The 26,649-nt window shown below is 45.2% G+C and overlaps 1 protein-coding gene across 1 annotated transcript; it reads left to right on the top strand.

Moving 5' to 3' along the window:
* The first annotated feature begins 3,055 nt into the window (after nt 1–3,055).
* Nucleotides 3,056–22,928, top strand: LOC141974383 (uncharacterized). Its single transcript, XM_074934057.1, has 3 exons — nt 3,056–3,461; nt 4,049–4,426; nt 22,774–22,928. The coding sequence occupies exons 1-3, from the start codon at nt 3,056–3,058 to the stop codon at nt 22,926–22,928; spliced, it is 939 nt and encodes a 312-aa protein (XP_074790158.1).
* The last annotated feature ends 3,721 nt before the right edge of the window (nt 22,929–26,649 follow it).

Below are 26,649 nucleotides of genomic sequence, written 5' to 3'. Positions count from 1 at the left end.
GTTCCATGTTTAGTATTTCACCATGATTCTAAAATTATATTTGTGCAGTTTACAAGGGAAAAAAATTGTGCTTGTAGCTGCCATACCTGCAACCTGGGATCTGAAAGTCAGGCTGGTTCTCTCTGTCTTGCAGCACCATCATCTTTCATTGCTACCCTTTGTTACATTCATGCCATCCCCACTGTGTCCAATGAGGTGACACAGGTGTAAGGAAGGACCAGATCTGGTGCATCTGTTAAAATTCAGGCCTTGTCTATGCTGGAATTTTAACGACTGGTGTAGGTGTCCTCTGCAGCATGCTTTTGTACCGGTATATGCTGTGTCTGCAGTAGGGGTTAGCAGGGATGCTGCCTGAAATCCCATTGTTGTGCAAGGTGTTAGCTAACACTTCTGCTGACAATTCAAGCCTGAATGGAATCTGGTTCCCTGCTCTCATACATGTGTTGTCCATGGAGCCAACACATATATAAGTGTATATTGGTCAGTAGAGTAAGTAGCTCTGATTCTGAATAGGGGTAAAGTTCTGGTCTCACTGAGTTCAATGGAAAAACTCCCATTGACTCCAGTGGGGCCAGGCTTTCATGCAGAAGGCAAATCCGATGAGTTAGAAGGTGCCTTTTTACAGAGGCACTGCCTCAGAGTAAACCCACCCTATAAAATGTCCCATTTTGCAGTCTAGTAGCTCTAGTGGTTAGGGCAGGTTTTCCTCGACTGTCAGCCTAACATGTTCTTCTCGGTTTCAGCCTACTCTTCTGAGTTAGAGCCCTGGGAATGCCACCCTATTTAACCCCTCTTCATATACATGGTCTTGCCACTCACTGTTTAGCCAAGTCATTAAGCTTCCAGATTTTGACATTCAGGGCTTCATTCTCCCCGCTCTTGCACCTCTTGCAGTCAGTCATTCACACCTGTGCAAAGTGGGTGCTCAAGGCTGCCTGGCTGAATCTGTAGTATTTTTACACCCCCTTTGAACAAGTGCAAATGACCACATAAGTTCTAAGACATGTGAGACCTAGGACCCCAAACTTTGGACCAGAGCATTGAAAAGGTGGTTGAAATCTTCGCTTCAAAACCCCACCCTAATTAGCTCCAAAATATTTGTCTGTCTTTTTCAATTTTGTTTACAGAAAAGTATTAGGTTTTGGTAATGCACCAGGCATGAGAGAAGGGCTGTTTAAAATGGGAATTACACAAAAGTTCCTTAGTTTTTGTCTAAAGATAAATAATATCTAAGCCAACTATTACTTCATTTCTAAATTTAAAATAGGCAATTCAATCTTCCTTTGTTTCTTTTAAGTTTGGAACCTTCTCTCTCCAAAGAGAATGCAGGTTTAAAAAGGAATGAGCACCAGAGAGGAGTAAAAAGAAAAGGAGGACTTGTGGCACCTTAGAGACTAACAAATTTATTTGAGCATAAGCTTTCATGAGCTACAGCTCACTCATACAGCCCAAGATGTGTGGTGAAGGCTGACCTTTCCTTGGCAGATTCATCTAGCGGTACCTGCCAGTACCCCTTGGTTAAGTCTAAGGTAGAGATGAACTGGGCCCATCCCAGTTTCTCTAATACTTCATCTGTGCGTGGCATTGGATAGTTGTCTGGGCGAGTTACAGCATTTAGCTTACGGTAGTCCACGCAAAAACGTATTTCCCCATCTGGTTTGGCCAGAGAAGAGGTGAAATTAAAGCTACATATGAGTCAGTTAAGTAATAATAGCTACCAAAATCCACCTCAACACAGGAACAAGGCACCCTATATCACTGAGGGAAATGGGCAATTTTATGCCCACTCTGGGAGCACACTTAGAAGGAATGAGGAGTGTAACTCATGTCTCTGCATTGCACTAAAAGCCAGTGTGAGGACAGAATTTCAGGATTTCTCTGATTTAGCTCAAACCTTTACAAGATATGTTTAAAATTTAACTTATGTTTTGTATTTCCAAATGAATTTAGTGCTGGTGGGAGATGGGAAGCCCTGGAGGCAGAAGTCTATTGTTCACTCCCAGAGCACGTACTCTGTGGGCACTACAGTGACCGTTTCCTTCTCACATAGCTCTGCCAGCGCTCCGCAGCTCCAGACCGGAGAACGACGTCTACGGGTGAGGGGTGAGTTCAGTCTCCGCTGACGCGACTTGGCAGCATCTTTTATCCTGAATTTGTTTTACGGCCACTGCGCTCATGCAAGTGACAGCGTCAATCCCTTTCTCCTTATTTGCATTTCCACTCCCTGTGAATTTTAGGGCACCCCATTTCTCATAGGCTACCCCCTCAGTTGCCCAGATTCTCATTAAGATCTAGGAGAATGAGGTGAGCAACCCGAAGTTATTACAGAATCCCCTGAAACGTTACTCTCAGGCACATTGTAGTATTACCTAGCACGTTACAGTGTGTTTTCCAGTCTATTTCTGCAGTTTCCAGAACCTCAGCATTTAACTCATTAAACTAGACGAGGGGTTATCTCTTGGTCAGCTAGTCATGCCAACCTGTTTCAGGCCAGAGACCTATGGCCAAGCCACCTACCCTTAGCCCTGGTCTACACTAGGACTTTAGGTCGAATTTAGCAGCATTAAATCGATGTAAACCTGCACCCGTCCACACGATGAAGCCCTTTATTTCGACTTAAAGGGCTCTTAAAATCGATTTCCTTACTCCACCCCTGACAAGCGGATTAGCGCTTAAATCGGCCTTGCCGGGTCGAATTTGGGGTACTGTGGACACAATTCGACGGTATTGGCCTCCGGGAGCTATCCCAGAGTGCTCCATTTTGACCGCTCTGGACAGCACTCTCAACTCAGATGCACTGGCCAGGTAGACAGGAAAAGAACCGCGAACTTTTGAATCTCATTTCCTGTTTGGCCAGCGTGGCAAGCTGCAGGTGACCATGCAGAGCTCATCAGCAGAAGTGACCATGATGGAGTCTCAGAATCGCAAAAGAGCTCCAGCATGGACCGAACGGGAGGTACGGGATCTGATCGCTGTATGGGGAGAGGAATCCGTGCTATCAGAACTCCGTTCCAGTTTTCGAAATGCCAAAACCTTTGTCAAAATCTCCCAGGGCATGAAGGACAGAGGCCATAACAGGGACCCGAAGCAGTGCCGCGTGAAACTGAAGGAGCTGAGGCAAGCCTACCAGAAAACCAGAGAGGCGAACGGCCGCTCCGGGTCAGAGCCCCAAACATGCCGCTTCTATGATGAGCTGCATGCCATTTTAGGGGGTTCAGCCACCACTACCCCAGCCATGTTGTTTGACTCCTTCAATGGAGATGAAGGCAATATGGAAGCAGGTTTTGGGGACGAAGAAGATGATGATGATGACGAGGTTGTAGATAGCTCACAGCAAGCAAGCGGAGAAACCGGTTTTCCCGACAGCCAGGAACTGTTTCTCACCCTGGACCTGGAGCCAGTACCCACTGAACCCACCCAAGGCTGCCTTCTGGACCCAGCAGGCGGAGAAGGGACCTCTGGTGAGTGTACCTTTTAAAATACTATACATGGTTTAAAAGCAAGCATGTGAAAGGATTACTTTGCCCTGGCATTCGCGGCTCTCCTGGATATACTCCCAAACCTTTGCAAAAGGTTTCTGGGGAGGGCAGACTTATTGCGTCCTTCACAGTAGGACACTTTACCACTCCAGGCCAGTAACACGTACTCGGGAATCATTGTACAACAAAGCATTGCAGTGTATGTTTGCTGGCGTTCAAGCAACATCCGTTCTTTATCTCTCTGTGTTATCCTCAGGAGAGTGAGATATAATCCATGGTCACCTGGTTGAAATAGGGTGCTTTTCTTCAGGGGACACTCAGAGGAGCCCATTCCTGCTGGGCTGTTTGCCTGCAGCTGAACAGAAATGTTCCCCGCTGTTAGCCACAGGGAGGGGGGAGGGTTGAGGGGGTAGCCACGCGGTGGGGGGAGGCAAAATGCGACCTTGTAACGAAAGCACATGTGCTATGTATGTAATGTTAACAGCAAGGTTTACCCTGAAAGAGTGTAGCCAGTGTTTTATAAAATGTGTCTTTTTAAATACCGCTGTCCCTTTTTTTTTCTCCACCAGCTGCATGTGTTTCAATGATCACAGGATCTTCTCCTTCCCAGAGGCTAGTGAAGATTAGAAAGAAAAAAAAACGCACTCGAGATGAAATGTTCTCCGAGCTCATGCTGTCCTCCCACACTGACAGAGCACAGACGAATGCGTGGAGGCAAATAATGTCAGACTGCAGGAAAGCACAAAATGACCAGGAGGAGAGGTGGCAGGCTGAAGAGAGTAAGTGGCGGGCTGAAGAGAGGGCTGAAGCTCGAATGTGGCGGCAGCGTGATGAGAGGAGGCAGGATTCAATGCTGAGGCTGCTGGAGGACCAAACCAGTATGCACCAGTGTATGGCTGAGCTGCAGCAAAGGCAGCTGGAGCACAGACTGCCACTACAGCCCCTGTGTAACCAACCGCCCTCCTCCCCAAGTTCCATAGCCTCCACACCCAGACGCCCAAGAACGCGGTGGGGGGGCCACCGGCCAACCAGCCACTCCACCACAGAGGATTGCCCAAAAAAAAGAAGGCTGTCATTCAATAAATTTTAAAGTTGTAAACTTTTAAAGTGCTGTGTGGCATTTTCCTTCCCTCCTCCACCACCCCTCCTGGGCTACCTTGGTAGTCATCCCCCTATTTGTGTGATGAATGAATAAAGAATGCATGAATGTGAAGCAACAATGACTTTATTGCCTCTGCAAGCGGTGATCAAAGGGAGGAGGGGAGGGTGGTTAGCTTACAGGGAAGTAGAGTGAACCAAGGGGCGGGGGGTTTCATCAAGGAGAAACAAACAGAACTTTCACACCGTAGCCTGGCCAGTCATGAAACTGGTTTTCAAAGCCTCTCTGATGCGTACCGCGCCCTCCTGTGCTCTTCTAACCGCCCTGGTGTCTGGCTGCGCGTAACCAGCAGCCAGACGATTTGCCTCAACCTCCCACCCCGCCATAAACGTCTCCCCCTTACTCTCACAGATATTGTGGAGCACACAGCAAGCAGTAATGACAGTGGGAATATTGGTTTCGCTGAAGTCTAAGCGAGTCAGTAAACTGCGCCAGCACGCCTTTAAACGTCCAAATGCACATTCTACCACCATTCTGCACTTGCTCAGCCTGTAGTTGAACAGCTCCTGACTACTGTCCAGGCTGCCTGTGTACGGCTTCATGAGCCATGGCATTAAGGGGTAGGCTGGGTCCCCAAGGATACATATAGGCATTTCAACATCACCAACAGTTATTTTCTGGTCTGGGAATAAAGTCCCTTCTTGAAGCTTTTGAAACAGACCAGAGTTCCTGAAGATGCGAGCGTCATGTACCTTTCCCGGCCATCCCACGTTGATGTTGGTGAAACGTCCCTTGTGATCCACCAGAGCTTGCAGCACTATTGAAAAGTACCCCTTGCGGTTTATGTACTCGCCGGCTTGGTGCTCCGGTGCCAAGATAGGGACATGGGTTCCGTCTATGGCCCCACCACAGTTAGGGAATCCCATTGCAGCAAAGCCATCCATTATGACCTGCACATTTCCCAGGGTCACTACCCTTGATATCAGCAGATCTTTGATTGCGTGGGCTACTTGCATCACAGCAGCCCCCACAGTAGATTTGCCCACTCCAAATTGATTCCCAACTGACCGGTAGCTGTCTGGTGTTGCAAGCTTCCACAGGGCTATCGCCACTTGCTTCTCAACTGCGAGGGCTGCTCTCATCTTGGTATTCATGCGCTTCAGGAGAGGGGAAAGCAAGTCACAAAGTTCCATGAAAGTGCCCTTACGCATGCGAAAGTTTCGCAGCCACTGGGAATCATCCCAGACCTGCAACACTATGCGGTCCCACCAGTCTGTGCTTGTTTCCCGAGCCCAGAATCGGCGTTCCACAGCATGAACCTGCCCCATTAGCACCATGATGCATGCATTGGCAGGGCCCATGCTTTCAGAGAAATCTGTGTCCATGTCCTGATCACTCACGTGACCGCGCTGACGTCGCCTCCTCGCCCGGTAGCGCTTTGCCAGGTTCTGGTGCTGCATATACTGCTGGATAATGCGTGTGGTGTTTAATGTGCTCCTAATTGCCAAAGTGAGCTGAGCGGACTCCATGCTTGCCTTGGTATGGCGTCCGCACAGAAAAAAGGCACGGAATGATTGTCTGCCGTTGCTCTGACGGAGGGAGGGGTGACTGACGACACGGCTTACAGAGTTGGCTTCAGGGGGCTAAAATCCACAAAGGGGGTGGCTTTACATCAAGGAGTAGTTCAGGCAGGACTTCACGGAGGGTTCCAATAAGAAATGGTGCACCTAAGTTATTGTTCTTATTGGAACAAGGAGGTTAGCCTGGCCTCTGATTGATACATGGCTAGATCTACCTCGCTGCACCTTCTCTGTGAGTGACTGCAGTGTGACCTAGAGGAATGAGTCCCCTAGACAGGGGAGAAGGCAAATGAGTACAAAACAAATCTGGTCTATTTCTTGTTTTGATCCACTCCATCTATCTTTTACATCTTTGGCTGGCAGCAGACGGTGCAGAAGGACATATTGCCTACCTGCTCACCATAAGACGGTTCAATAGGACTGACTGCCGGACTTAAGAGAATGACCTGGTCAAGTCACTAAAAATTTAGTCCCTGCGCCCATGTCTGCCCAGGCACTCCTGATCGACCTCACACAGGCGACCAGGAGTACCTCGGACATGACGAGGACGGCTACCAGTCGTATTGTACCGTCTGCTGCCACAAGGCAATGGGTTGCTGCTACTGTGTAGCAATGCCGTACCGTGTCTGCCAGCACCCAGGAGACATACGGTGACGGTTACCTGAGCGGGCTCCATGCTTGCAGTGGTATGGCGTCCGCACAGGTAACTCAGGAAAAAAGGCGCGAAACGATTGTCTGCCCTTGCTTTCACGGAGGGAGGGAGGGAGGGAAGGGGGGACTGACGATATGTACCCAGAACCACCCGCGACAATGTTTCAGCCCCATCAGGCACTGGGATCTCAACCCAGAATTCCAATGGGCAGCGGAGACTGCGGGAACTGTGGGATAGCTACCCACAGTGCAACGCTCTGGAAGTCGACTCTAGCCTCGGTACTGTGGAAGCACTCCGCCGAGTTAATGCACTTAATGCACTTCTATGGGGACACACACACTCGAATATATAAAACCGATTTCTAAAAAAACGACTTCTATAAATTCAACCTTATTCCGTAGTGTAGACATACCCTTACAGACCTAAAGCCTATAGGCTTATCTTACTTCTATCAATGACACACTTATCAATCCTATACCCCTACAATGCTATCCTACATGTTCCTGCACTTATATCTATTCATCACCCATGTGTTACATACAGCAATAGACAATACAATGAAATGATTTTATAAGATGATTAGCTGCACTAGCATTAAGAAAGTTCCCTTTAAACATTTCTCATTTGCAGAGGTGGAGTGGAGATTCTTCTGCATTCCTTTAACATTGCTGCTGGACAGAGGTTTGAAGAGGGTTATAAAACCAGAAGCGGGAGGCAGTGAATGAATAAATAAGGAACCTGAAAATAATGAAGTGGCCCCAAAAGTGCCCAAAGGAGCAATCAATTACTGCAATGAGAGATCTTATAGTTCATTCAATACAAATGTAGTAACTTATGTGTTTCACTGCCCTAAATAACCTCAGAGCACATTTGTATGTTCATTTCTCTGTTGGCACAAATACCTCCCCATGGACCAAACTGTACTAGGAAAACCTTTTCTGCTGGGCAATGATTGATTTTATCAATTGCTTATTTGATTTCCCAGCCTCAGTGGTTAATTAGCACACACAACATTACTGTGAAATAGCATTAAGGCTCAAGGATAAACTAGCAAAAGCCAGGGACTCAGAGCTTAATGCAGAAGTGCTTTGCTACTTATTCAATCCCCTCACTGGCCTGTGCTTTCTCTCCTAAATTCAGCAAGGTCAATGGGACTTAAGCACACACTCAAGCACTTTCCCCAAAACAAGGCTTTCATTTGCACCACAGCTGTGCACTATGCATTTCTTTCTGAAACTTTCTACAGTTCAAGCACTTTTACTATTTGTTTTTGCCTTGTTTTAAAAAATAATGATCGCCTGGTATAAGGATACATAAGGTGACAAAGGCTAGAATAACTCCTTTTTAATGTGGATTTACTGTCATTTTAAAACATGTAACATACAAATACATACCTAGTGACCTTTCCAAATGTGTATTATTTACTAGATAGATGCTGCTTTAAGCTCTCTGGAAATGCACTCTAAGGAAGTTTTAAAACATGGATTATTTCCATGAATAGACCATAATGGTTTTTTTGCAGCTGTTTTGTTGTGTAAATATTGCAGATAAGTATTTAAAGGTCTTTAAAATAGGAATGATTGACTAGATTGTCCATGAGAAATCCAGTGGTTTAGTAAATCCAGCTTCAAAAGTTAATCACCTAATAAATATTTATCTGGTGAGTTCTGGTTTTGATACATTAAATACTTTTTTAAAGCAACACATACACCATTCAGAAGAATGAAAAATGGCTGGCTGGGTAAAAGAAGCTCTATACCCCTCTTCTGCCTTAACCTTTGAAGTAGGACTAAGAAATAATAGCCAAGCTAGATAAAGTAGCAATAGTGAACTAGAAGCAAATAAGTATAGTGCATTATAAATGAATACAATACTCCAGGCTAGGAATAAAGTACTACTTCATACTTTTTGTTGTGAAATTGGAAAAACAATGACATGTTTTGCCAGATAAACCCTGATCCTGCCAATAACAAATAACTGCACATATGCGAGTAGTTCTCTTGTGTTCAATGGGCCCACAGAGAGATAGGGAGATTAATTTAGATTACAGGAGATTAAGTTATATTTGAAAAGTCAGCTGCTTGCAAGGTTTTGAACATGAGAGAGAGAGAGAGAGAGAGAGAGAGTCTCTCTCTCTCTCTCTTCTGGATGATTCACATCTTATATTAAGTTTGACTCTTCTCTCACTATAAGGTAAGACAAAGGATTCCCTCTAAAGGCAGGGGATTTACTTGTCTCCTGCAATGGGAGGATGGAGTCTCTTCACAGTAATCTCTCTGATCAACTCACAGATAACTCCTTGATAAACTAAGATGCTCACCTGACTCATTTATTAGGATGCTATTGATACAAAAATATATTATGTACAACCAATGGACATGCGCACAGTGGGTGAATATAGCATGGACTTAGAGTAGAACATGCATCACACATACCCCCCTTATTTTTCCCCTATCTCTTGCCCCTTGTATAAGTTTGGGCTGATTTTTTTAACTGAGGATTATACAAGTGAAAAGAACAAATTCATCCATTCATAGACATTACTTGATACACTTGTATAATGCAGTAATATTGTAGACAATCAATATTGGCTCAATTTCCCATCATTTGAGGTTCAGACCCCTATGAGAGGCTACCTCCCTCACTCACCAGGTTGATGGCTTTGTTTACCTTTTATGTTCTCTGCCTGATGACCATGCTGGTCAGACAAACAGATACCAGTTCTTTTGACTAGGGCAGACCGAGCTTATGATTCTAGGCACATATCCATAACTTTGTACACACCCCATACATACATCATGCAAGAATACTGAGCTATTAGTTTTCCAGTGATATATACTGAAAAAGTGTCATGCTATAGATCACAACAGTTTGTGAAGTGTAGTGAGTGTGTCAGGCCTGACAAGAATTGCTGACAAAGTAGTGAACCATTACTGGGCCTCTGTGTCACATCCTACATGCATGGAGAGGTTAAAAGGACAAATCCAGCACATTTTGGCTTTAATGCTTTTATATGGTACATAATTACATATGAAAGCAACAGACACCACATAGGCAATCAAGCCATCTTTAATAATTAATAAAGTCTTCCTACTTGACCTCTCCAACTTTTTGTCATAATTTAAAATGCCCAGTGTCTTAAATGAAAGCCATCACCACCGTGAAGTAGCCAATTTAACAAAAGTACAAAATGTGATCAGTTTTCCATCTGATTTTTCTTGAACAAACAGGAACATCCACAAAAAAAAAAAAAGGGTTATAGAGGACACCTCAACTATTATTGCTATAGGGAACGGACACTGTATCTCAGGGTACATCTACACAGCAGAACTCCACATTCTGAGTTTGAAACAATACTCGGAACCTGATGGTAAAAGGAGAGTGATCTGTACCACGAGAGGCAGTGTGGGTGATTCGGAAGGGGATGTTCTTCCCTCCAAAGCACTGTTGTTCCAATGCCAGTTCAATGCTATGGGCTGCTGCACCACAGAAGCTGCCCTCTTTTAGGTGAGATGCAAAACTGAGGCCCTGCTGACAAATATTTAATGCATGTTCCGCATGTATAGTAAGGATAGAGGCAGGGATTTTCAAAGGAGCTTGATCCCATGGAACTATGTGGGGAGTTAGGCACCAAGCTGCCCTTTATTCCTCTGCAAATCTCCCTGTAAGCTTGGTGTCTTCTGGGATAACCAGAAGTTATCCCAATCCTATTACCTAAAACTCCCCCGGCACTCTGAATTTGGAAAGTTGTGTCCTGTCATTGAGAGCAGGGAGTCTGCATTCTGAAGTAGAAAAATACAGAAGTTGTGGCTCAGAGAGCAGAACAGGTGAGCAAGAGGATATTTAAAGGCAACGAGCATAAGCCTGGTTATGTAATGCTTTCAACTGAAGTGGTAAAACATGTATTTAACAGCAAGCCAAGATAATGAAGCTAGCACTGGTGTAATGTGCTTAGTCTTTTTAGCCTGAATTTGAGCCTATCTGCTGGAATTTTAGCTTTTCCAGTATCCCTTTGAAAGGGCATTATAGTAATCTAAACAAGAAGTGATAAAAGCATGGATTAGCTTCTCTAAATCAGTTTTTTGTTTGGTTGGGGTTGTGTGGAAGAGGTTTGATCCTGCCTATACATCTCTTCTGATAGTAACTGGGTTTCAGAGTGACTTGTGTTTGCTATTTAATGACAAGCCTAGGGGGGAAGCGCCACATTATTGCAACCGTATTTCTAACCATCCAAATCCTTAAGCAGAAGAGGCAGCTGGTGATTACAAAAGAAGAATGGTCTTCATTGGATGTTTACAGCCCAAATGCAACACCTGAGTCCTAGGCAGATTTAACTGAAATAAACATTTAGTTCTCCGAAAGACTAAAGTATTACAGGACTTCAGCTCCGCAGCTACAATAGCCAGTGGTGCTCTGGCCATTTCAGTTGTTCTGCAGGGGGCACTTTGCAAGGTCTGAATATACTTCCCATCATTAATGTCAGATATGAGTGAACAGGATAGTAAAGTTGGCAAATTGCATAAGTGAGCCTGACTTTAAACTCTTTATGGAGCATACTTATAGCAATTGTGTGTATAAACTAGGTAATTACATCCATAAGTGACTAGGATTAGCCATTTGTGTGCACAACTGGCCATTTAAAATGTACAGCTGTAGTATGTGTGACTAATTTACATTTACAGCAAATTTCAAAAAGTCATGGGAGTATTTGCAAAATAAACATTTTAAATTTGTTTGCAGAAGAATTTGTAGTGATCTGCTTGCATGCTCATTCAATCGGGGAAAAGGGTGGGGGGAAAGATACCATTTGGCACATGACCAATAATCATCAAAAATATAGCTAGAATTTCAAATGACTGATTAATTGAAGGAGAAAAAACAATTTTAACATATGTATTTTGTCAAATAAATTAAAAACAACAAATAGATTTGAAACCATTGTGATCTGGTTACAATATCCCATGTTCAGGAAAAGGCTAAATTCATTGTCAAGTTGTTTGCTCCTTGATTTTCAACACAAACAAACAAAGAAGCAGCACAAACACACAGTGCCTGTTACACTAAGGTGAATTAGAATATTCACCTGTACATAACGACCTTTATACATAAGATACAGTGTTGGCATCCATCAATTTTATTCCTTTTGCATAATCCTAAAATGGCCATCTCATGGATGCATTGCTATAAACTATTGCAGAACTGAGCTACTTACACTGGAAATAATAGCTTAACATGGCCATTCCTTTGCAATAAGTATTATAATTTTTAATATGTCCCTCACTTTGAATCCCTCTCCCTTAGTGGAGTCAAGTTTTCAGACCCTTCAGACTGATCTCTGATGGCCACCAATATATCCTTCATGGCAGAGAAATGTCCAATGATATCTTAAAAGAATGGAAGGACACACGATTTTCAGTGGATGAATTTCAGCAAGACATTTCTTTAGTAAGTGGAGGAGCAAAGACTAATTTCTTTAATACGCTAATAAATTATGTGGCCAATTTATCTTGGAAAATGTCAACATGAATATTAAAATCCCCCATGAGACATAAATCTATCAAACTTCAATAAAAAGTGATGCCAGGAAATCAAAAAGTCTCATTAACAAAAACTGAATTAGCACTTAGGGGTCTATACATAATAGCCAAAGACGCCATTGGTAGTGTGATCACCTTGACTAATAAGACTTTCATATTGCCTGTGTTCTGGCATGGATTCAGATCTTAAATCAAATCTGGTCACAATGACTGCCCCTTACCCACCTTTCCGCCCTATTGATCAAGGTTTATGTGGACAAGAGTAACCACTGGATAATACTTCATTTAAAATGACTAAAATAATATCTATTCCTGGCTGTATTTCAATCAAGCAAATGACAACAAACCCATGATACATTCAGAAACCAAGGCCTCATTCATTGCTTAGCTATTACCACATTGAAACCAGATAAATTCGTTCTCCAGTATATTGTTGTCAATGAATATGAGTTCTCCGTCTGATTCTTTGAGCTTTTAGCCCAAGGGCAAGATAAAACCATATCAAAATATTAAATTACAAAATGCCTACATGCGTACAAGCATATAGGGCCTGATCTGAAGCCAACGGTAGACAATGGAAAGACTCCCACTGATTTCAATGAGCTTTGGCTTGGACCATAATAATTACTGAGAAGCATCCTTGTAACTGCCTTTCCATTAATTCTGGTTTGCCCTCTCTAGAATCCACTAAAAAAGGTCATCATCGCCCCCAAAGGGTACATTAGACTTGCGGATGACATGGAATATTTCTGCATGACATTTTTTAAATGAATCAAAGGAGTTCTTGAGCTTTGACCACTCATGCAATGTCAAGTGAACCTAGAGCAGCCAAATGTTGCCGGTGGAGAAGTCACTGCATCAGCGAAATCTCCTCTTGACATAAGGGGAGGCAGGAGGCACTTTGGGAGGCAGAGGATGGTGTCACTGAGTAAGGCTCCACTACATCCAATTCTTCACTTGTGTAAAACCCTGATCTTTTGGCAGCAGTTTAAGTGCAAGCTGTTATCCTGTGCCTTTAAATTATGCTGGGGCTAGTTTGCTCAGAATCTTTCCAATGAGCCTGAGCAGAGTTCACATGCATTGGAGAGTAAAGCCCAGTCTGTTAAACAGAGCCTGGCTCATCTGTAGCCAGACAATGAATGAATGGATGCATTAGAAAGATGTAGTGAGGTAAAGTGGTTGCACTCTACAGAAAAAGGCAAATAAACTCATGAATAGGATTGCTGCTGTCTGCTATGAAAAATCCGACCGGCTGTGGCAGATCATCAAACAATCAGGGCTACAAGAGGAAAATTTGATTCACCTTTCTGTAATGCCCATTACACAGGAAGGGTTCCCCACCCTCTTCGCATCGGGCGAGGAGAAAGACCCTTTCCCTATATAATGACTTAGAGGCAGATCCTTGGCTGGGATAAGTTTTCAGTGCTCCATTGAATTCAGTGGAGCTCTGACAATTTACGTCATCTGCCCCTCAATGTGACTTTGGAGGAAAGAGGGTCAAATTTCTGAAAGCTTCAGGGGCTCAGGCTAAAAGGAACCAAGCACTTGGATGCTAACCCGTCCAGACATCTTCTGTCCCGCTGTCACGCAGGAACGCTCCTGAGAACATTTCCTTTCTCGTGAGTTTTTGAGCACTTCCTAAGTCAAAGGGCACATAAGTTCCATAAGAACTGCCATTCTTATAGAGGAAATGTTGGAACACTATCTGAAAACAAGATACACAGACATAGGTGATTATGAAAAAAAAAATCCAAGTAGTAATTGTTTTCTGCATTGAAAATGAGAATAAGTTCAGTTAAAATTCTGGGCGAAGACTGAGCTGCTGTTCCTTCTGATCTGGTTCACCTATCCCCAGATTCCACTAGCACAAAAGCTAATGGGCCCTGAACTCTAGCACAATAGTGAGGGTTGTAGATGTAAGGCTTTCAGCTTTCCCACACAGTGCATCTCTCTGTAATGCCAAGCATCAGATCAAATCCATCACCTGGGCTCTCTCATGTAATGTAGCACACATTGATGTGACCTGACAAGATACAGCCTTATGCAACACAAAGATGGGAAGAACGGCATCGCAGATATTAACAACATCACACAATGCAGTTTAGTTAAACAGGCTTCTGACATTTTCATTATAAAGACTGTTTCTGAGAGCTTATCAATGCTGCTTTCCTCCCACCTGGTGCTCTCCAGGCTGTCCTATGAGATGGTCACTTGGGAAATCACTGCTAACGAGAGGGAAGAATATACACGATTCAGCCTTTCAGTAAAATGAGTCAAATTAATCTTCATTTTATCCAGGCCAGTGAGATCCTCTTTAGACTCAGTGCTATCACTTACGTTTATTCCTGCCACTTCTCTGTTTGCCAGGTACAGGCATCTTTGTGGTGACCAAATGTGAGCCCCATTGAAAGTGATGGAGACCTTGTTGCAGTAATATTAGTGGAGGAGTTCTGGACAATGACATCTGTAGGCCATTCAGAAAGGAAGAACACGTTCACAATATTGACTGAGTTCTGCTTCTAGCACCGCTAGTTAGGAGACAAATGTCCAGGAAGATTTGTCTGCATTTAAAGGCAAATTTCAATTAGACTGTACCCAGGATCTTTTCCAGTCAAGCTTCAAAAACACTTTTGCTTTTCAAAGATGAACACTCACACAAAGAACATGATTAGCTTCAATGTCAGACAAAGCAATTTTCAAATTTTATAGTCAGCTAAAAATTGCAGTTAACTGAGGTAACTAACCAACAAAGCATGAATTCAAATTGTGAATAAGGCAAATACATAATTCAAAATCTCTGCTGTGTTGGTTAGTTTAGTTACATAACTATAGTTACAGCATCTAGATTTTGGTGATTGGGAGTCTATTAATATGCTGAATTGACAGAAAAATAGAAATGGCTTGTAACAGGTAGAGGAACTCACCCCATGGCTCACCACTCTAGCACTCCCTATTGTCACAAACTGGGACGAGGGCAACCATGCCTAGTGGTCAAAGCACAAACTGTCATGCCTAGTGGTCAGAGCTGGAGTCAGCAGCAAGGGACACGCTGAGGATCAGAGTTGGAGTCACGCATTGAGCAGCTCTGGAACAGACTGGGCAACACAGGAGAGAGCTCGCAGCTGTGGAAGTGTGTATTGACCAGCCAAAGTCAATTGTTGCTGTCAGGCTTAAGGGAAGGCCTGCTGGCTTCCTTGGCCAGTCAGACAGAGCAGTCAATCAGGTGGCCCTGCTGCAGCTCAGCTGTGCTCACAGGCAGCCCAGAGACTGGAGGGGCACAGCTGCACGTCTACATTCCTTACACCTATTGTCTGTTGTTCTCATTCTGCATCTTCTGTAGCCTAGCCCTGCAGTCCAGTCTCCTTCCAGAGTAAGGAAACATTCAGTGAGAAAACTAAACCACCAGTGCCTCAGGTACCCTTGACCTACGTCAGAGTTCTCTGCTCTTTACTCCTACTCCCAAGCAATACAGTGTGTGTCTTAAGCTGAGTTCTTCCTCCCAGGTTTTCCCCCTAGAAGCTCTTTCCCACCACCTTCCCTCTCAGGGCCTTGCCTACTTCTTTCAAACCCTACCTCAGGCCCTCTCACAGAAGCCCCTGTGTCTGTAGCTCTGCCACAACTTCTTCCCCCAGCTGTCCCCTTTTATGAGGCCCAGGTGTTCCCCTTGGTAACATCTGACTCCATTAATCCCACCCCTTAATTCACTGGGATGCAGTTAATTATGACACGGGGGGCGGGGGTTGGCCCCATTTTCCCTTAGAGGAAAATCTGTGACAGGCCTGCAGTTTAATAACTATTCCCTGAAGTCATTCAGTGAAAGGATAATGAATTTCAGGGGCCTTTTTTGCAGAAATTTGGAACAGGAAAAAAAGCTGAACTCTCTTGAACAAACTGTGTGTTGAGAGAACAGCTTGCCTGAATTCTATGCAAGCCTGCAGTCCTGTTAGCTGATAGACCCCAAGTCTGCTCTACCTGGAGCCACCTTCCTGATCACTCTGCCACATCTCTGTCCTCTAAAAACAAAATAAGGTAGCCCTCAAGATGTGTGCACTACACCTGACCAACCACATGATCCTATTTCCATCCCCTTTCAACGAACCCCCCCTTCAGTCTCTCTTTATGCTTGTCATCTAGGTCAGCTGTTCTTGTCTTCAGTTAAGACCTGATCCTGCAAACCCTTAGTCCTGAGGGTACAGCAGCCCGCATCCATAAAAGCAGTCTCACTGTAAGCTCTTCAGGGCAGGTCTCCATCTGCACTGATTTTAAACAGCATTAACATGAACTAGGTACCTTTTAGTTCACACCAGCAGCGTCCATATAGGGCAGTTAGAATGCAGCTCTTTGGCATGCTTTGCAATCCACAATCCCATAGTCCATACTATCTAGCAGGGCAGGCATTGCCTAATAGATCACAGCCTAGGTGCACAGTTCTGTGGCAGAGAGCTTAGCTTCAATTAATGAGGGACATGTTAAACCCTCTCTTCCTCAAAATATGCTCCAGGAAGCAGCTAGCATCTGCTGAGGATTTGCAATCTGGAAAGTGACAAAGAAAATGGAGGTGCTGATGGATATTAGAAAGAGGATCTATCTACTAAATTCCCCCGCCCCCTCATCTTCATCTGTCGAAAAATTAATTTGGACTTTCTAAGTTTGTGTTCCATTTGAGACCCACTGCGGGTAAACTTTTACAGTTCTTTTGACAGTGTCAACAATATCCTGTTCCTCTTAATGATTCACTTGCCTCTCTGCAAATCTGAAACATGAAATGGGTCTCATAGCAACCACCAAAATAAGACATCTTCCTAAACCAGACTTATTATTGTGAGATGAAAGTCCAAATGCTCACACCCACTTGCACATTCTGGAAATACTGAAACAAACTCAAAAGGACTGTTCATTAAACGTTTCATTTTCAGGGTTTTTGATATTAGCAAAGCAAAGTCAGCTAAAAAGAAAAACAGTATTTGCTTTTACTGTAGGGGAAACACTCATATGTTCACTGGAAAGAGTGGTTGTGGCTTCCGTGGAAAAGATCAACTCATCAGAGCTCCACCTGGGCTATTGCCATAGGAACCGTCCCGCTTGGTTCACTTGGTTCAGCTAGAATATCAGGATCTTGTTTTGAGTCTCAATTGTGGTAAAATATATGATACATACAGAGCAAATCCAGATGCCAGATTGGAAACTGGCTCTGACTGGCTAACTCCACTCTAATGGAGCGTTGGTTATAAAATGCAAAGCAACTTACCAGTCAAAGTTTTCACGTATTGGACTAATTTATAATTGGACAAAAATGTTGCTCAGCTTTAGACATTTCAAAAAAACTAGTCAGCTCCCCGGCTTATTTATGTGTTCATTATTAAAGATAGCTGTTGCATTGAACCTGTGCCGGTTCATTGCACTAGCGGAGTTTTGGGGAGAGCAGAACAACAGCATCTGTGGGTACATTGCACCTCATGTGGTCACTTAAACCCGTGCAATACATACCTCTGTTTACATAATCTACTGAGATTTCTGTAAGGCGTTTCTCTTGCTACCACACAACATTTTGATTATAAAACTAGAACGATATAAATGTAACATGGTGCACAGTAAATGGATTGCAAATTGGCTAATGGATAGGTCTCAAAATAGAACTGTAAATGAGGAATCATCATCAAGCGGGACTGTTTCTATGGATGGTCCACCCAGAAATTGGTTCCTGACCCAATGCTATTTCATATTTTTATCAATGGCCTGGAAGAAACCATAAAATTATCACTGATAAAAGTTTCAGATGACACAAAAATTAGGGAAGTGGTAAATAATGAAGAGGACAGGTCCTTGATTCAGAGCGATCTGAACTGGGTTTGAATAAAATGACTAGATCAAGAAATAAACTCACTGGCTATGTCAGCTCCTCCTTGAGCCTGGTCAGCAGTTGCTTCTTCTGGGTACAGAGAATAACTGAAGGGTCCTCATTTGGAAACCCAATAACCCAGTTTTCCTACAATAGAAAAGCCAGCTGAATGTGACCAAAGGCTTCCTGGGTGTTGGCAAATGCCTGTTAAGTGGCTTCATTACTGCCTGAACGTTGCTAGTGAAGACTAGCCCTAGGTCTCTGGAAGGCTTTTTCACTGTGTAAAGTTATTCAGGGATCCCCTCCGCTTGCCTCCTCACTCCCCTTCCCCCCCCCCCGTCTGCCACTGACTCCTCGCTTGCATTCTCACACACACACTCAGCCCCCACGCTCTGCACGAAGGGGTGAGGAGAGACGTGTCTGGCAGCTGTGGGGACCTCCGAGAGGGGAGGGGGAAGGGGATGGGGTGGGGGAGGAGGAAGATTCACCCCAGGCAGCAGCAGCAAGCGGTGGGCGCCTCGGGGAAGGGTCCGAGCGGGGAGGGGAAGAGGGGGCACCATGGCCCAGGTGTCGGGCGGCAGGGACGGTTGTGCTAGGGGAAGCAACGCCTCCCCTTGCCTGTTATACCTGCCGCCCATGCCACCTCTCTACCACAGCGGGAGAAAGGATTTGACTAAGGGGTCTCCCACCTCGGCAGAGGGCTCTGACCAGTGGGCTATGGTATATTCTGGTGTTATATTCCCTCCATCTCTCCCGCTGAAGCTGTTCCACTGGGGATAACAGTGAAAAAGTGATTGGAGCTGGGAGACTGGACCTGGGGTCACCCATCTCCCAGGTGGATGCCCTAACCACTGGACTACAAAGTGTCATTCTCTTTCTCTGGCCCAGTGACTGTGATAAATACTTAAATAGTCATTATCATAGAATACCAAGGTTGGGAGGGACCTCAGGCGGTCATCTAGTCCAACCCCCTGCTCAAAACAGGACCAATCCCCAACTAAGTCATCCCAGCTAGGGCTTATGTCAAGCCGGGCCTTAAAAACCTCTAAGGATGGAGATTCCACCACCTCCCTAGGGAACCCAGGCCAGTGAGAGTGAGAACGAATCCTTTCCCCCACTCTGCCAGAGGGGAGAATTGAATCTGGGTCTCTCACATCCCAGGCAAATGCTCTAACTACTGAGCTACAAGTTTGAATAGGAACACTTCCTTCTCCTCTAGCTGGATTTGGAATGGGACGTGGTCCAGTCAGTGTGCTCAAAGGCTTTCTACTGCATCAGGCCCCACACATGACTGAGATGGCCAAATGTCTGTCTTCCCCTCAGTTCATGAATGGCTCTGGGGCTTAGGTGGGAGAGGAGAACCCAGACACCTAGAGGGAGGCAGCAGAGAGGAATTTTTACAGTGGAAAGTTAGGTGCCGAGTGAGTTTAGGCTCCTACAGAGTTAGGCAGCAGGCAAGCAGTTTTGTGGATTGCTGTGGTGCAGCACATGGGGATTTAGACGCCTAACTACCCTCTGTCCTTTGGGAAAATCCCCCTCTGTCTTCCTCCAGCCTTTGCTGTGAGCTAGTCATTCTCCCCAGCTCCAAATATGCACATATCTCTGAAAGGAAAAACAAGCCATGGTTCTGCCTGAAACTAACATTCCTTTCCACTCTGTGTAAGGTGGATACTGGGGATTGCAGAGACATGTTTGGGGAAGATTATCATTTAGAGATGCTCCTTCCTAAGGGACGGTATTATGAATATGGGAATTTAGACATGCGCTGGAAGCGGGGGTTGAGAACACAGAGTGGCTGTGTACAGTAGTTCACCACAGAAGATCTCTAGTTTATTTTATTCCTTTCTCATTTGCTGGTTTGTTGTGTAATGAATCCCGCCACCATTACAGAGATGAGCAGTCATTCCTTTTCTTTATCAATTTCAAGGAGACTTTTCATGGTTCTGTTTTCCACAGCAGATTTGCTGGAGCAGTGCATCCTATGCAGAAGCCTCAGCGTGGGGAATAGTCTGACAGTCTCCCAAGAGTCAACACTTGAAAACTGTGTGGGATTTGGCAATCCCTCTTAGCAGGCCTTTCCCTTCCTGAGCTCTAATTCTCTTTCTTCTTGTACAGCGTATGGAGCAATTGGGAGAACCAGCTATTCCTCACTCCCCAACCCTAACCCCAGGCAGGACAGCACCATGGATCTGCTACTTCATCCTGGCACTGTGCAGTTTAGAAATGAAGAGCTGCATTTGCAGACTGGCACACCCAGTGTATGCTGCAGAAGTGTTCTAGGTGGAGGCAGCAGGATGGATGTGCCCTGACTGGAGCTTGGCAGGGAAGAGAGAACCTGTCTCCACCCAGGTGAAGAATATAGCACAGCTGGCTGCACTGATTTCTGCCATTACAGAGAAGGGCCAGCTGGGGGGGAATGAATTAGTCTTCCCAGAGCAGACTTCAAAAGAGCCATTCAGGGGGTCTGGTGTTTAGCAGGGTAGCCAGGGAAAATGCAGCTGCAGCTCTTGGAACAGGGTTGGGACCAAAAAGAACAATAGAAGCACAGGAATATAGAGCCGCGAGGGACCTTAGGAAGTCATCTCTAGTCTATCTCCTTGTATTAAGGCAGGATTAAGTATAACTGTTAACTATAATTAAGTATAATTATGCTGTTCCTCCATAGCCTCTAGAGCTTGGCTGTTGTGAACCAGGCCTTTGCTTTAGCTGAGGGAAGTCCAGTTGTATTTGTCTGGCCCTTAAAGGAGCAGAGTTTTCTTCAAAGTCTTTCCTGTTTCACACAAACCCAGAGGTGGTTAAAGTCTTCTTAGCCAGGCCACATCCAGTACTGCTCCAGGTACAGCTCATGTTCTCTACTCCAGCCAGACCACCACTTCCATACCACTGCTGCTTACATTTTACATGTGCATTATATTCAGCGTTTTGCTTTGCTTTCTGCATTCTGCAAAACCCCAGGGGGTGGATAGGTGGGTGTGACAAGCCATATGTTAATTTTCACGCTCCGGGTGACCATGTTTGTCGGGTTAGCACTGCCTTATATAGACAGCGGTATAAATCGCTTCATGCTGCCACTACAGAACAAACTAGGAATCATTTGCTACATCGGTAGCAAATAAAAATAGCCAGGTAATAAAGTGCAGAAATGGATCTTTTGTAACCTAAGGCTACCTTAAGGGCAAAAGAGGCTTTAAAATACCAAACTGCTTAAACGTACTCACTAGCACCTTAAACGTTCATTGTGGAGTATTTGTTAAACCCTGGCTGCATATGGAATCTGATGACCTGCTCTAACATGAGCACCCCTGGCCCTCCGTGGTTATACCTCCAGGATTAGACTCTCGGCGGAAGATGTTTGTGTTCGCAATCACTGGCAGTGAGAACAGGGAAGAATAAAAAGCTCTGACTTCAGTCAAAATCCTCTTTAGATCAAAAAGGTATTGGACTCTGACTAATTTAAAAGTACCTGAATCCAATCCCTTGGCAGCCCAGACAGAGAAATAATTCTGTTGTTGTGGCTGCTGCCGCCATGAGATGCTGAACTGTACGTATAGAGTGCACAGGAAATGTTGTCAAGGAGAGGGAAAGATGGGGTCTGAGTTGCAAGCTGGTTGAAGGAAGATGTTTCACAGGGGCTTTCAGTATATAACTTCCCCTAGCACAAGAAAGCAAATACCATGTTTTCATGTTCCCTGTTTGGCTTGAATGATATCAACAGCATTAAAGCAGATGCTTTAATCAAAGGATTTGAGGTGGGTGTGGTAACAAACTGGGTACCCTTTGGAGGCACTGAAAGGCTAAGGCCCAGCATGACGTCCCATAATACTGTAACTTCTCACCACTCAAAGTGTAGGACCTGTAACATCTCATGGGATTGGGGGGCGGAATGTCCTGAGATGGCCTGAAAACCCTCCCAGGGTGGTGGGAGCACTTCACAGGAGAGTCTGCGGCAGACCCACCGTGGCAAAGCTCTCCTCTCCCACAACCTGCCTCAGAATATTCTGCAGACCATTTGGAAAGACTGTGCTGCATGGGGTCGAGAAATGATGGTCTAAGGTCCGGATCCTGCCTCCAGTGAAGCCAATAGCAAGAGTCCCGTGGACCTTAGTGCTGCAGGATCAAGCCCTGGAGGGGTAGTGCAGTTCTCATTGAGAGTTACCTACACTGCATCTGCATACCAGAGGAGAAGGCTGATCCAGTGGCGCAGGTCCCAGACTAGGCCATGGGTTCCAGTCCTGCTGCAACACAGACGTGCAATGTGACTCTGGGCAAGTCACTTAGTTGCTCTGTGCCTCCGTTTCCCATCTGTACAATGGGGATAACAGCACTGCCCTTCCTCACTGGGGGGGTTGTGAAGATAAATACGTTACAGACGGAGATGCTCAGATACTGTAGTGATAGGGGCTAGCGAAGGTAGAGCTCTCCTGGCACTAATACTCCCTCGTTAGACCCATACGGAGCTCACTCTCATCCACAATATGCAGCTGGTACAGGCTGGTCTCACTGCCTCTGGACCAGCTCGGCGTGGAGAAGCCCTTGGAACTGCTGTGCACTTGAGAGCAAGAGTTCAGCCTCTTTGACTATTTCCAGGGGCTTTGGAGACAGCACTGACTCCTTTCTCGGTCGTGGCCCAGACTGAGAATGGGGACAGCATCTCCAACATGCGTCCTGCGCCCGGACTGCTCACCCTTGGATATGGGAACAGTGTTGTCATCATGGGAGCTGGAAAGAAAGACACTATTTGATGGTGGCCCAAAAACTTGTGCACCAATACATATGGCGGGAGGGTTCCCATTATGCCAGAAGTAAATGGTGTTTAACACCATATCTCTTTGCCTTCTCTGCCCTTTATATCCCCTTCAGTCTAGTTCACCACCTATCTCCAGCCTGGGGTCATTTTGTATGCTATTCTTACCTCCAGTGAGTTAGCCTGTGGGAGTCCAAGCCACTGGGGGCTGGAGATGAAGCTGAAGATGCAGCTAACACCCCTGCTCTGCTTCAGGTCCTTGTGGAGAATACCTGAACTTCCTGATGCTTTGCTTTCCTATGAGATGTCTAGATGTGTCTCTTCTCTCCATTCATCTGACTGCAAAGAAACTCAGAATTGTGGATCTGGGGCCAGGAAGTCTGGGGGGTGAAAGTGGGAGAAATTGGAGTACATTACCTCTCTGGAAAGCACATGATGATTGAAATCCCTGTGGTTTTATTTACTGTTCCTGAGTCAGAGCTACTCTTCCCTCTTTCTCCTGGGGATGTTATACTGGGTAGTGAGCATGCAGAAGAGACTCTGGATTACACAAGGGCAATATTTCTTTTTCAGTGTGCAAGTTCCTGGAGATGTGGTGAACCTTGCTATGTCCTGGCCATAACCTATCGATTAATTCTACCTCAGGGCCTGCTGACATGTCAAACCAAAATTGCCTGATCCCCTGCCACCCTGCAGGTGCTATGCTGAGCAGTACGTAGCACGCATGCCTCCAGTGAGGTTCCAGATCCTCTTTTTGGTTTGGTTTGTTCTTTGAAGTGAAATTAATGAGTTTTTATCCCTCCCGCCTGGAAGCACCCAGTGACCCTATTAAGGGTTTTATTGAAGTGAAAGCAGGAAAAATTCAGTCGGCTAAAGTGACATTCATAGCAGAGTGTGAGGTGCTTAGAGAAAGGCCCCAACCAACCCCTAGGACCCGGAGACTAAATCCAGAGCTAAATTTCTCCTCTGCCACAGATAGAGTTTTTGTTCTATCTATGAACAAACCTAACTTGGGGTTGTTTGAAATGTGAGACTGATGCTCCGGCGCAATCCGTGACATGAAAAACCCTACGCAGACAGAAAGATTCAGATCTGGAGTCTAGTTTTACAGCTCAGGCCCATCTCTGCCTTGCAGTGGCCCCCTCCTTCTCCAACCCAGACATATCATCTTTGCCACCCCTGAATAGGTGTTTAATTCACTGGCAGTTAAATTCAAGTTACCTCCAAAGAAGGCTTTAGCTCCTAGGCCCTCCTTTCACCTCTGAAGTGCGTGAGAGCACGTTTGGCTGGGTTTCTAGGTTATTTATGAAATGTATGAATGAAGCTTCTGAATACGGTTCTCTGCCTCAACCACAGCCTCCAATGCAAGGAAAGATTTTTTTGTGGTGAGACAAACTTTGAATATTCATATCAGGAGCAGTTGGGCTGCCTTATGCAATTATAGAATTCTGCCAATGCTCACGCACAAGTTAATTGTGAAATTTTACTCAGATGTAATTGCAACTAGGAACCAGTTTGTTGCTTCCCCCATTGCACGTGTCATTTGCCAGTTACGCTGGCTTTTACTCAGGGTTTAGCTCACTCTCTTCAGCAATACCCAGAGCAGAATAGAGACGCTTCTTCAGGAGGCTTGCTGAGGCAATGGGTCTAGGATTGGGTCTAGGATTCTTCTCTGTGGGGCTCACGAGCCAGAAGAGGAAGGGGAGGAACTGGAAGCATTACTTTGTGCGTGGAGCAGAACAGAAGCTGTCTGGTGATGTGTATGGAATTAAGCTGAAGGTGGGACACAACAGAGCCCCTTTCACAGGGTGTCTTTAATCCTGATCCTATTTCCTGCTGGGTGTTCCCTCTAGCTGCCCCTCTGCTTTCCAGGCCCCTATTATTTCTCCTACTGCTCTGCACTTCGAGCATCCCCATTGCTCCATCTGTCTCGACTCTCTAGGTTTCTACTACTTCACTGTCCCTCTGTCTCTCATTGTGTGCTGTCACTTCTCTGATTCCTGACGTACCAGCACCTGTGGCCTGCTCCCAGTCATAAACAGCAGACCCTAATTGCTGGACATGGGTAGTCCTAGGCTGTCCCACTCACTTCAGGGCAAAGCCACGTGGAGTGACACTGCTGCTTCACTGATCTCAATATCTATGGAGGCAGCTGAGTGACTGCTTCTATGGGATGATCTCACATGGGAGAGTTTTACTGCTCTTTACAGCACACTCAAAGTATTTGTTGCAAACACCTGTGCTATTATGCCATTCTCATGCCTCATTGTCCATTCCATGCCCTACCATTTCAATTTCCCCCTTCACTGATCTCTGGCTTTAATAGTGCTTACGGACCGTGTTAGAGTTGTGGAGACGTATCCAATTTGGGCACAGATTTTTCTTCTTTATCCTCCCGATCCCTCACCTTCTCCTTATCTCTTGCCTTCTCTTTATTCTCCACTTGTTTCTTCTCTTGGTCCCTATCCTTATTTGGTGAGTTCTGTATGATCTTTTCCATGCCCCAGTCTACTATGCAGTTTTTCTGCCATGATCAATCTCCCTTGTAATGAAGTATCCTCTGTTAACTGTAACTAGAGGTGATTGAGCTCCACAGAGTTCAGGATTTGGTGAACCTTATAAACTTTTTTTTTTTTGAGTCTGCAAAAGTAGCTCATTTTTGCAACCCTTTTTTCCAATCATTTAAATCCACAGGACCAGATCCTCAGTTTCTTTAGCAAAAAGTGATGCAGCAAACAGGCAGAGCTGTATGAAAGATCTTCTTCTTTACTGAGTATGCTGAGTAGCTAGTGTTACATGCTGGACATTCCTGAACACCTGGTTCTGCACTGAACCAGGTCCCTCCTTTAATGTGACTCTCTTTCTCCAGTTCCACTCATACTACACTCAGCTAGTGTAAATCAGCATACTGAAGTCCATGGAACTACACCAATTTATGCCAGCTGAGGATCTCGCCCATAATCTTTATTTAGAGCATGACTTCATTGTTTTGAAACTGTTTTTCTACCTAAAGGGAAATATGTTTTATGTGTTAGAGAAGGAGGAAACTTTATGACCTGCCCACTCTTAGGGTTACCATACTTCCGTATTTTCCCGGACACGTCTGGCTTTTTGGTTCTTAAATCGCCATCCAGGAGGAATTTTTAAATATCTAAAAACGTCCGGGATTTTGCCATTATTATTTTTCCCCAACGAAGAGTTGATCATTCAAGGAGAGTGAAAGTTGATCACTCGAGAGAGTGCCTGCCTTTTTCCCCCTAGCTCCCAGCGCTTGCACCGTGAAACAGCTGTTTCACGTGGCTGGGAGGGAGGAGGGGGAATGTGGCGCACACAGGGGAGGAGGCGGGGCCAGGATTTTGGGAAGGACAGGGAGGGGGCGGAGTCTTTGGGGAAGGGGTTGGAATGGGGGTGGGGAAGGGGTGAGGAAGGGGTGGAGTTGGGGCGGGGCTAGAGGGGCATGATCAAATACACCCCTCCCCCCGTGGGCTGTCCTCTTTTTTGAATGTTCAAATATGGTAACCCTACCCACTCTCCCCCACCAAAAATGTATGCAGACAGCAGATTCTGATCTCACCAGCCCCAGTAACCTGATTAAATTGAGCAGCATTGTTCCCAGCTAACACAGGTACAACTGAAATAAAAAGCAGACTCAATGTATCTCTTTTCCCCCCTCTCTTCACTCCTTTCCCACAGTCTATTCCAAACAATGTGAAAAAGCA

Source organism: Natator depressus, chromosome 18, assembly GCF_965152275.1.
Source record: "Natator depressus isolate rNatDep1 chromosome 18, rNatDep2.hap1, whole genome shotgun sequence".
Taxonomy (NCBI): domain Eukaryota; kingdom Metazoa; phylum Chordata; order Testudines; family Cheloniidae; genus Natator; species Natator depressus.
The sequence above is the reverse complement of the archived record's forward strand: the minus strand, read 5'-3'. Positions and strand labels throughout refer to the sequence as shown.

Bases quoted from the DNA above. Each gene is read 5' to 3' on its own strand.
- LOC141974383 (XM_074934057.1), top strand. From the start codon at position 3,056: ATGAAGGACAGAGGCCATAACAGGGACCCGAAGCAGTGCCGCGTGAAA. The intron at 3,462-4,048 runs GTGAGTGTACCT...TTTCTCCACCAG, and splicing joins AGGCGGAGAAGGGACCTCTG to CTGCATGTGTTTCAATGATC. The intron at 4,427-22,773 runs GTAACCAACCGC...GACTATTTCCAG, and splicing joins ACTGCCACTACAGCCCCTGT to GGGCTTTGGAGACAGCACTG.